We start from the raw sequence: 12383 nt of genomic DNA on the forward strand, positions 1-12383 counted from the left end.
TTTTATAGTCACTTTTACTCCAGTTTCTTCTGTTTTTGTTTTTTTCCCCTGAGTACATGCAGATTTTGTGGGGTCTGACACTTAGTTTTGGAACTTTTGCTATAATATTTTCAATAAAAAATTAATATGAGTACTATTTTAGAATGATAAATCAGAAACTTTGCAAATCTAAAAGAGCTGACAAATATCACCAAATCCAGAAAAATAAGTTTTTATTAACTGATTGACATGCCTCTATAATATATTTTTCCATTCATGTTTTAACTTCTTGCTCATTGATTGCCTCTCCCTAAAACATTGATTTTGTGACATTTTCTAGATCCATAATAGAAAGATAATTCAGTGTTCCTCTGTACGTTTGGCTAAAATTTATTGGTATTATCAATATTAGAAATCACATCACGTGACCTCTGATACATACTTACTGATTCTGTATTAATCAGTAAGTATGTATTTGCTATAGTTCTGAGTCCAAAAACAGGAATTACAACCAATTCTATTTCCTCTGGTTCCTATAACAGGAACAGATAAGGTGTGTTTGTAATTGTCTGTGCCATACTGTCAAGTCTGTTCTATAGTTCTCCTTTGACTTGGTGTCTCTGAGAACTAATAGATCCTCAGCTTTCAGTTTTTCAGTTTCTAAATATTGAGAGAATTTCCCAAAGACTAGCTCCGTGCTTCATTACATGCAGGCGGGAGGGTTGTAGGAATATTCTTGGAAGGCATGTATTGAAACACCTAGTAATGATTATGAATAGAAATAAGTTAACCATAGGATACCATATAGACTACATAAATACAGCTTATTAAACCCAAACTAAGTGTGATTCCATCTCAATTTCTCCTTAGCTGGATCCCCACAACACTACCCAACGTGAGGAAGGTGTAGAAAGAGACCATTATCTTAACTGACTATGAACGCAGTACTTTATCTTTGCACATTGTACAAATTTTAACAAAATGATATAGATATAGATTATATAGGTATAGATGCCATTGGTAAGACCCTTCCCTGAAGAGCCCTGAGTGAATGAGGAGTTCTTAAGCTTTCCCAGCTTGAGTTACCATATATTTGCCCTTATTTAGCCTTAAATGTATATGATTTCAAGAAAGCATTTGCTTTCTGAACCTCAGCTACTGTAATTCACAGTTTGTGGTATGGTATTAGCTTGTTTTTTCACTTTGAGGTTTTATTATTAAACCTGTGGTTTAACATAAAAATGCTTTGTTGATTGGAGTCACTCCTCCCAACAAAGAGCACGTAATCAATTCAAAATTGAATAATAATAAAAAAAAGTCAGTTTACTTGACAGGTATTAATAGTAAAAGACATAGTTTGTGTTATCATTCGGTTGGGATAGCATACTAGACTTGCTATGTGTGTTACTTCTACACAAAGAAGGAGAGGGGAGATAATTTTTAATTACAGCAAACACTCATAGAGCAGTTTTCAGGTGGCAGGTACTGTTCCAAATGCATTTCCTATGTCACCACCTCTCACTCTGGCAGATAAGCTGAAAACCCTCCCCTTACAAGTCTCAAGAAATGCTCAATGAAATATAGCAGAAAATTTGATACATGCCGGGCAGAGCTCATTAGGACATAAGGGAAATCACCAGCTGCTAGAAACACATAGGGGACTGAACATGAGGAGTGAGAGGATGGGGAGGGTACTATGATGCCTGGGTAGAGGGTTGACACTTGGATTTTAGTATTCAGGATGTGGTTTCTTCTGGGTTTTTTTTTTTTTTCTAAGCCAGGTAGTAGAAAGAACATCCCTTCATGACTGGAGAACACACTGGAATTTGCCAAACACTAACGATTGGTAATTGTGCCCAAAAGATCTTTCTAAAAATTAAAAATTACTTTGCTAAATTGTGAGTTGACCAGGATCCAATCACACCCATGACCAATTTCAAGTTGCAGCGAGAACAGGACTGTGTTGGTTGGGTCACCTATAGGATAAAGGACACTTTCTTATGCTTTGTTTCTCTGTTCAGGAAATGCAATGGATAAATTCGTAACAGGGCCAGGAGCCGGTCTGCTATCCATTGGCACTGTGTGTTATTTAGTGGAAATGGGGAAGTTACAGCATGCCGATGAGCAGAGTACAAGAGAATTCATTTAAATTTTATGACATTAATAATTTTGAATATTGACTTGGCTGTCAACATGGGATACAGAATTCATTCCCTTATTTGATTCATTAGCAGAAGTTTTATATCCAAGGCCCTTGTGATAGTGTGGAAGAAGACAGGCTCATTGTTGTGTGTGAGTAATACAAAGTGAGACTCTAGAAGAAACCCAGCTGGCACCCCTGGGGCCAGGGGAATGAAGAAGAGGAATGCTGTTGTTTTAGGGAAATGGATTTCCTGTATTGTTTTCCTGGCACCCACTCAAAAAAGAAAAAGATACCATAAACAAACTGTGACTCTTCAGTAACAGTGTCTTCATCCCCCCCACCCCCCGCCCCTGTTAGTGATTTAAACAAAACAAAAAATGGAAATCAAGTGTAAAGATAAACAACATCAGGAAAAAGATTCTCCAGTATGTGCTCTGAGAAAGTCATAATGGAAACTTATTTATAATTAATTTGTGGAGCTACTCTGTGTATTGCTTATTTTGTTTGATTCTCACATTTTCTGTGTTAACAAACAACAGATGAATGTTAGCTTTTTTTTTTTATAGTTGTTGAATTATTCATTGCCCCCCCCACCCCCGCCAATCCCTGATTGGTCATCTTTAGGTCTGAGCCCCCCCTTTCTGCAAATGCACAAACATGGAAAAATAATGGTCTATTATTCAGTGTTGTGTAGAGAAACAGAACCAATAAGAGATAAAGATATGGATGATATAGATATAGATATAGATATAGATGATATAGCTATAAATGACATAGATATAGATGATAGATATAGAGATAGAGATAGATATAGAGATATAGATATAGATATATCTCAGAGGTTGGCGCATTTGAAATCCACAGGGCAGGTGATTGGCAGATGGAAACTTCAGCAGGGTTTTTATATATTGCAGTTTTGAGACAAAATTCCTTTAGAAAAATTTCAGTCTTTGCTCTTTAGGCCTTCAACTGATTGGATGAGGCCCACCTATACTAGGGAAGGTGTATTAGGGTTCTCCAAAGAAACGGAGTAGTTTATGCAGGTTTATTATAAGAAATTTGGTTTACCAGATTATGGAGCCTGGAAGTGCCAAAATATGTAGCCAGCCAGCAGGGAAACCCGTGAGAGCCAATGGTGTCGTTCCAGTCCAAAATCCGGCAGGCTCAACACCCTGGCAGAGTTGGTGTTTCAGTTTGAATCCAAAAGCTGGGAAAGACTGACGTCCTGGCCCAAAGCAGTCAGATGGGAAGGTTCCCTCATACTCATGAGAGGGCCAGCTTTTTTGTTCTGTTCAGAACTTCAACTAACTGAATGAAGCCCTCCCAAGTTAGGGAGGGCAATGTGTTTGACTCAGTCTACTGATTCATATATTAATCTCCATGGAAACCACCCTCACAAAAGCACACCCAGAATAATGTTCAACTAAATATCTGGGCACCCAGGTGACATGAAATTGACCATGGCAAAGGGTAATCTACAATAACATCAACTGATGTTAAAAAGACACATTCGCAGTAGCATATATTTGTCCAAACTATTGGGCCTAGTCATGTTGATGCATAAAATTAACCATCACATGTGGTGTATTCATTTTTTTTTTTTATTACAAAGTACTGTAACCACATTGTAGTTAAACCAGGAAGGAGAAAAACATTGTATATCATTACAGTACCAGGCATGTTTTATTTTCTAGCTGGTCTATTTCATAAAAGGGTTTTTTGTTTTTTAATCTTGAAAATATTTTCAATAATCTGTCAGATGTTTGGGACTTATCTGTTTCTCCTATTTGTCGCCATTGTCAAAACAAAACATTAAAATGGGAGTTGGCACTCTCGTTGTTTGTTCAGTCTATGCCACTCACTTCATCAGTCTAGAAAGAAATAGAACCCTCCTGAACTTCAGTATTCTTATCTATTTACGAATAGTTTGGGCCCTGGCTGGTTTGGCTCAGTGGATGGAGTGTCAGCCTGTGGACTGAAGGGTCCTAGGTTCGATTTCAGCCAAGAGCATATGCCTGGGTTGTGGACTTGGTCTCCCGTGGGGGGCTGCGGGAGGTAGCCGCTCAATGATTCTCTCTCATCATTGATGTTTCTCTCTCTCCCTCTCTTTTCCTCTCTGAAATTAATAAAGAAAAGTTTATAAAAAGATATATTTAAGAATAGTTTAGGCTTGGCAATATCCAATGACCTCTCAGCTTTCATGTTTTATTAAGCCAGAATTTGTAAAGTGAGGTATGTGTACCAGTTTCAGACTATATGCAGGAGGTTTGGAGGTGATACATATATGGACAGGGTTGAGTTTAATAATTCAATATCCTAATTATACTTGGAAAATATGATTAGCACACAAAATCATGACTTCCCAATTGTGGCTTAGGGCAACATGAAAACTAACAAAGGGATTTATTTTAAAGAAAAATATTAAGAAAACACATGTCTTAGACTGATTTAGATAAATGTTAGGAAATGAAGGAAGCTCAGGATGTATGCACTATTAATTCATGAATCTAATGTGATGTGCCCTCATGCCGCTTTTTCAGAGAACCACAAAGACCTCAGTTCTGTTAGCAGAGAGCTGTGTAGAGTGTTGTTCATTGAGCATTCTGCTCAACCTGTATCAAATACATGCTGCGGGCACTGCACTTGGTACAAGGATCCTGGGGTGAATTGGGATGGGACTTGGGCCTTGGGCAGTTTACAGTCTACTGGGGCATCAGAAGTATGAATGGTGAATTCTAATCCAGTGTCATATCTGCAGTAACTGAACTGTATACTAGGACCAGGTTTGGAATAACACAGAGAGGAGAGACTGGCTCTGTCTTGGGGATACCAAGAGAAGCCTCAATGAAGTCATTCTTGACTTGGCCAACAAATTGGGGATGGGCATAGTAGGTACAGGGAACAGGATATCCAAAGGCTTTTAGTAGACTCTTGGGTGTTTCTGATATGTATGTATGTATGTATGTATGTATGAAGAGTCTGCTGAAAGTATCCCTTTTCACAGGAATTGCCTATACATAGAAGATGATCATTTCCAGGTCTCTCCCCAGTTCCAAGTGGAAAGATTGAGCTAATTTTTTCACATTCATGGATTAGATTCTGGGATCTTTGCCAATTCTGTGCTTACCTATCAGCTGGTTTGGGGGTTTCTATTTCTTTATTCCTGAATGAGACTCAAGCAAAAGTCTGCATATCCTATAAACATTCCTGTGCAAAAAAAAAAAAAAAAAAAAAAAAAAGTGAGATTCAATGATCTTGGGCGAGAGAAAACTTTGTATCCCTAATTAAATGCCTGAGTTTGGTTTTGCATTTGCTGGGAGCCTACTGTAAAGCAAACCAACGTGGCCTTCTGTTCTGTTCCAGGCGCCAAGAGCTTGCCGGGCTGGGTTCCCACTGCGTCTGTGTAATGCATTCCTTCTGTCCCACCCCCTGTTGCAGATCTGCCGAGGTGAGGCTGACATCATCACCTTGGCTAATAAAGCCATTCCCAATGTGTTACCAGTTGAGCTGCCTAAATGGAGGGATGGAGTAGGGGTGCAGAGGGGCTTGCCAATTAGTTCAACATTTCAATATTTGCTGTCCTTAATAAAAAGATTCTTTAGAAATGGGAGCGATTACACATTTAAATTTGAAATATTTTGCAGGACTAATTTCTCGCTCCATTGTCATCAGCCTTGCAAGCAAATTGGGTCTTCGGTTCCCTTGACAGTCCTCCTGATTTAAGTTTGCTTCCCCTCCTGATGGCCTCATCTGGACACCTTGGGAGCTGGTGGGATAAATGGACAACGTGGGTGTGGGTTCCGGGAAGAACTGTGTGCCACCGTGTTATTCTGGTTGAGTGCTGGAGAGTGTAGGCCTCTTCTTCTGTATCAGGGTTGGGGTTTACAGAAACCACCCCCCTCTGCTTTAGTAGCAAAATGGTACTCATCATTGTTAAAGTCTCCTCTGAAATGTCCCTTAGTTCAGGAGCTTTCCGTGACCACCCAAGGTGTGGGCGAGCCCTTGTCACATCCTCTGACAGCACTCTGTGCCTCTCGTCTCATCACACTTGGTAGCAGTGGCTTTCAGCTCTCTTGCTGTGCTGTAGACTGTGTGAAGGCAGGGATGATAGTGTATTAGTGCCAAGCCTGGTTCTGAATGTTCTCTGAGTATCCCATGAGGAGGAATACATACAGTAGAGGTTGATTTCTGGCCCTGCATCCAGGCTGCTCAGGGGAGCTCTGGGGGTGAAGAACAGCAGTATTTTGGCTGAGATTGGACATGGTGTCATAAAGGGACCTGGCTTTAGAGTCAGGAGTCCTCTTCACTTGGTTTCATACACACACACACACACACACACACACACACACACACACACACACACCGTATTTCCTGCGTATAAGACGACCCCCTAATTTTACAGTTAAAACATAGGTTTAGGCCTATATTCGCTGTATAAGACTACCCCCTACTTCCGAGGCAACACCAGTTCTTTTTTTAATAGACCGCCTCTCTAACTCAGCCAATCCAAGCAGGCTTTTTATGCATGCAAATTATACATGTTCTATACCCGAAGCTACACTGTGTTCTAGTAAAAAGCCCGCTCAGATCGGCCAGAGTCAGAGACGCGGTCTATTAAAAAAAGAACTGGTGTTGCCTCGGAAGTGGGGGGTAGTCTTATACAGCGAATATAGGCCTAAACCTATGTTTTAACTGTAAAATTAGGGGTCATCTTATATGCCGGAAAATACGGGAAAATATATATATATATGTATATATGAGTCTTTTTTATTTTTTACAGAGTGGAAGAGAGAGGGATAAAGAGCTAGAAACATCAATGAGAGAGAATCATTTATCAGCTGCCTCTTGCACACCCCCCACTGGGGATGTGCCCACAACCAAGGAACATGCCCCTGACTGGAATCAAACCTGGTACCCTTCAGTCCGCAGGCCGACGCTCTATTCTCTTAGCAACTTTCAAGTGTATGTACCATACAGTATTTCTCCAGCTCTATTGAGATATAATTGACATATAACATTGTATAGGTTTAAGTTGTACAACGTGTTGATTTAATACATTTATATATTCAAAATAATTATCACTTAGGGTTAGCTAACACCTCAATCACAGCACATAATTACCATTTCTTTTTTTGTGGTGAGAACACTTAAAATGTACTCTCTTGGCAACAATACAGTGTTGTTAACTGTAATTACCACGCTGTGTGTTCCATCTCCCAAACTCACTCATCTTGGAACTATAGTCACCAAGCTTCATGTTAGGTTGCCTTCTTTTTTTCCTTTTTTATTTCCTTTTTCTCCTTTACTTCTTTGATTCCTTTTTTTTCTCTCTGTTTCTCTTTGGCTTCCTTTCCCCTCGTCTTGTGCAAAGATGCCTGGTCACTGAGCGGTAGGCTAGGAACAATCATGGATGCAAGGGAGAAGAGTGTAGGCAGAAGGGAAAATATGGACAACCTTGGGAAGTCCATGGTACTGTTTTATATCTTACACACAGGACTTCTTTGTCCAAGGGCAAGCTACTCCTCATAGTAGAAATAAAAGGCATTATTTGAAATGCTATTTACAGGCAAAATCATTACCTAAATGTTTATAGGCTCGGAAATTAACTTTCACTTGGAACTAGTTAAGTGAAAGTGACTGTCATAAAATTTGCCTTTTATTTGTTCTCTGATTTCTTAATTCTGGAAGACCGGGGACAACTCCCTTATATTCGCAGCTAGTGATGTTGGAAGTTGAAATCAGAATTCTGCCTCCTCCTCCAAATGCCCTTGGGAACATGTTCCCTTAGAAACCAGACTTTAAAAAGGTAGATCTAAGATTGTGTTCTTTTATTAGTACAATATTTTAAGTAATAATTTATATTTGTAGCAAACGTTAATATCTCATGGGGATTTTCAGTTACATCTTAAACACTCATGAAGTGATTTAATTTTAAAAACAAATGCTGTTGGAAAATTAGTGTTTTCCCACTGCAAATGAGATAATCTAATCATATGTACTCCTCTCCAAGAAAGAAGCTATCTTTTGGGGGTAGCATCTTCTTATCTTCCTATTGCCAGGAAATACCTAACATTTACTCTTCGTGTAGCCAGGGTAGTCTGTTTCTCAATGGTTTAACAGTTCTTTCATCCATGCAAGCAGTAAAATTGACTGCCCCTTTTCAAAGGGCATATGCTCTCCTTCTAGCATTGCCTGCTCATTTTAATGCTTTAGAATGTATTGCCAATGAGATATTTGAAAGCACTCATCTTCAAGAGTCAAAATGCTCAAAATCATTACCAGTTAACATATCAATTTAATTAGTACATTTGTGTACTTTGTGTCTGGCAGTTTGTTGCTGAAATAAGTGTGTGTTTGCACGTGTTTAGTCATGGGTAAATTATAAAACAATATAGAACAATTGACCATATGGTATTTGTCTGTAATGAATTTATGGTCTGGTTGCAGAGTGAGTAATAGCTTGAACAGCAAATTACCCACAGGCAAAATCTTACCTTTTCTTACTACCTATTTTGTAAATAAAGTTTTATCAGAACACAACCACATATGTTCATTTACATGTTATCTATCATTGCTTGCACACTGCAATGACAGGTTTGAGTAGTTTCGATGGAGATTGTGTGGCCCACAAACCTGAAAATACTTATCTGATTCTTTACAGATGAAATTCCCTTAACCCCAAGATTAAAAGCACTGAAGTATGAGTCAACTGATGCCCTAAGGCTTGCCAAATCTCATGAGTAGATATTTTCAGATTGGCTACAAATTTAGATATAGTAGTCCTTCTTATTTGTGGTTTTGCTTCCCATGGTTAACTGTGGTCATCTACGGAAATATTTAATAGTTCCAAAAATTATTAAATGGAAAATTCTAGGAATAAACAATCCATAAGTTATAAATTGTATGCCATTCTGAGTACTACGATGAAATCTTGCATCATCCACCATTCATGCAGGACATGAATCATGCCTTTGTCCAGTCTCTTCACACCGTATATGCTTCCTGCCCATTAGTCAACTTAGTAGCCTTTGGGTTATCAGATGGGCTGTCATGGCTTAACAGGGCTTATGTTCAAATAACCCTTATTTTACTTAATAATGTCCCCTAACTGCAAGAGTGGTGATGCTGACAGTATGTATGTACTGTAAGGGGGAAATATATATAGTATTCATAGGGTTTGATACTATCTGAGGCTTCTTTCATCCACTGGATAATGGGAGGACTACTCTAAAACATTACATACCTTTTTGGAGGACAAGCCAGAGAGACCAAGACTGAAATTTCTGCTCTTCTTTTTGCTGATTATATGAGTTTGGACAGGAACGTAAAGTCCTAGTTTTTTATCAGTAAAATGGGCTTAATAGCTATCTATTTCCCTGGGTCATAAAGTTTTAATGAAATATTATAATACTAAGTGGCAGTTTTTCTGAGTTGACTTCATTCTCTGGGAAAGACAGTTTCTTGTAACTCTGGCTTACAGGATTCTGCTAGTTGAGGTTTGAGGACCCTTGTTCTGTCATTTTAACTTCTGATTGGCCCACTGCAGCCAGATGCCCACCCCTTGACCAAACACTGTCCTACCAGGAACCTATGGCCTGAGGGAGAGGCATTTCTCAACAGAAAGGGATGAAACCAAAAAGTAACATGTTAAACACATTGTTTGTACCTTTGTTTGACCTTATTATTTGACCTTACCTTTGCTGGAGATACGTTTTTCCAAGGGCTAAGGACCAGAGTCCATGTGGACACTTACTGTATGGCCAATTTCAATGACGCAGACTTAAGGAGCAGTATGCAAGAGGTGCATTCGCCACACCTGCTGCTTACTGGGCTCCTATGATTTGCTTAGAATTCTGTGGAAGACACAGTCTCTGTAATTCTTAACCTTCCATCTACTTGGATGGTTTTCACAGAGCTAACATACATCTTTGTATACCCATGGTTTGCCTGTGGACAATTTCTCTTCCACCAAGAAAATATATGGGAATGCAAGTGAGGATGACATTATTACAGATGACCTTGTTTCTTCTTTGGAGGGGTTGGGAAGGCTGCACAATCATAAAGCACTAGCCAACTTTAGTACTTCATTATAATTTAAAAATTAATGATATACCTCATAATTGACCACAAAACACTGGGGGCCTGTGTCATATAGTTGAGAACCATTACCCTAGAAGAACTTGGAGTCACCTTAGGGTGATTAAAGATGCCTATAAAATGAGTTTTGATACAGGGAGATGGGTTGAATGCCTAATAAATGGAACAGCATCTAAAACAGCTGAGAATATAAAAACCCCACAGATAAAGGATTCCTGTATTTATGCATCTGTATAAGTTATAGGTCTCTGGTTAAAAAACAAACAGAAACCCCTGCCTTTAGCTTAACCAAAAAAGAAGAATTTATTATAAAACAATATATCTTCTAGTCTCTAGTTATCTAAAATGATGTCTGGCACATATTAGGTGCTCAGTAAATATTTGTTTATGAATGAATGATCCCAACCATAAAGTCATTAGAAACCCAGATAGTAATCTATCTGCTTCTCTGTTTGCAATATTTCATACCTCTCCTCTTCCCTGAAGTTAGTACCTCTGCTTCCCAGTCTTTGTGACAGCACATGGCCACCCCGTAGCTCCAGGGTTGATGTCCTCTGGTTTCAGTCATTTGATGAGGGTGACTTCATTCTTTACTTCCAACTCTAACTGCTCGTGGAGAGAGAATCTATCTGATTGGCCCAGTGTGCTTTAGGGGTCCACCCCTGCTCAATCACCATGACAGCATGGTGGCCAGCAGCATAATCCCCAGGATCCCGTGGCTTTGGGTTGGGCAGTGTGGGGAGCATTTACAGACACAAAGAAATCCATTAGCAACTGGGAATGGGCTCCATTAGATAGATTAAACAGAAAATATTAAAAGCCAACTCTCTGTGTATCTTGCTGCAGTTCAGGACTCGCTTGGGACTGGTGGCTATACCTGGAGTCAGAATAGTTTGGCTTTCTGGTCTTGGATAGAATGACAATCTACTTTTCTTCCATGGTTAGTATTATCACTTATGTTCACATCAGCCAAGAGAGCATAGGATGGTCTTTTGAGAAAGTGTCAATGTGAGCAATCCTCATTTTTCAGTTGAATTTTTGGGGTGACATTGGTTCAGAAAACCATACAAGTTGTTAGTATACAACTCAACAAAATATCATCTGCACACTGCATTGGGCACTCATTGCCCCAAGCAGTCTCTTTTTGTCTCCAGTTATTCCCCTTTTGCCCACCTCCACCTACCCCAACCTCCTTTCTCTGGCTGTCATTGCATTCTGGTCTGGGTCCATGTGCTATGAATGTATGTGTTTTGGCTAATTCCATCACCTTATTTCATCCAGCCCCCAATGCCCCTTCCCTCTGACAGCTGTCGATCTGTTCCATGTATTCATGCGGCATCTTCATTTTTATGATAGCTAGTTGGTGCTGAATAATAATGAGATTCTATTCCTGGACTTCGTGATTTCATCTCGGAGCAAATGCAAAGCAGATCTTGGCAGGTGTCTCTAAACATGATCAGCAATGCCAAGGCACCTCTCGCTGCTAAAGCAGCACAGCAGACGTGAGCGACAATTTTAGGCTTGTTTGTGCTGAGTGTTAAGTAACATTTTCTTAATGTGGAAAGTATCATGAATAGCTCTTGGGCGATGGCTTGGTTTGGTAGGAAGGGCCAAATAGGTAACATTTCAGGTAAGTCACTTGCCACTACTTCTGAAATATCAAGCAAGTTTCTTAACATTTCTGAGTTTTATTTTTGTCATTAGCAAAATTGAAATCGTGATTTTTCAGGAGAAAGAAAAAAAAACCAGAAATAGATACCGCTCTTTGTACCATACACAAGTATAAGTTCCAGATGGGTTCAAGCGCTAGTGTGAAAAAACAACGTTTCAAAGGTTTCAGAGGCAATATAGGGGAAAGGTTTTCTTAAGCATCCAAAAATTAAGTGTTTATAGATACAAAGCCATTGTGAACACAGTTAAACGTAGTTGGCAGAGTGGGAGAAAATATTTGGGACAAATATAGTAGACCTTGAGTTAATATCTATAGCAGACTTAGTAAAACTCATATCCACAGCAAATCAGTAAGACAAGTAGATAAATGGGCTAAAGTGATAAACAATTCAGAGAAGAAAATTTTACATCATAATAAATGTATAGAAATACTCAACCCTATTAATAAAAAAGATTCATTTTTCAAAGAATGGCGTTCCTTTGGCAAAAATGA

General features: G+C 39.2%; 1 protein-coding gene across 7 annotated transcripts in view; it reads left to right on the forward strand.

Moving 5' to 3' along the window:
- SAMD12 (sterile alpha motif domain containing 12) overlaps positions 1–12383 on the forward strand; it is a 325419-nt gene that overhangs the window by 51591 nt on the left and 261445 nt on the right. For 2 of the 7 annotated variants that reach the window (XR_014793242.1, XM_084864987.1), the window contains exon 3: positions 5486–5570. The exons of the other annotated variants lie outside the window; for them this stretch is intronic. Coding sequence is in view for 1 of the 2 variants with exons in the window: in XM_084864987.1 (XP_084721113.1) it covers positions 5486–5570 (85 nt within the window). In the remaining variant the exon portion in view is untranslated. The remainder of the gene's footprint in view (positions 1–5485; positions 5571–12383) is intronic. 7 annotated transcript variants of the gene reach the window in all.

This window comes from Pipistrellus hanaki, assembly GCF_964339955.1.
Source record: "Pipistrellus hanaki genome assembly, chromosome: 17".
Classification (NCBI taxonomy): domain Eukaryota; kingdom Metazoa; phylum Chordata; class Mammalia; order Chiroptera; family Vespertilionidae; genus Pipistrellus; species Pipistrellus hanaki.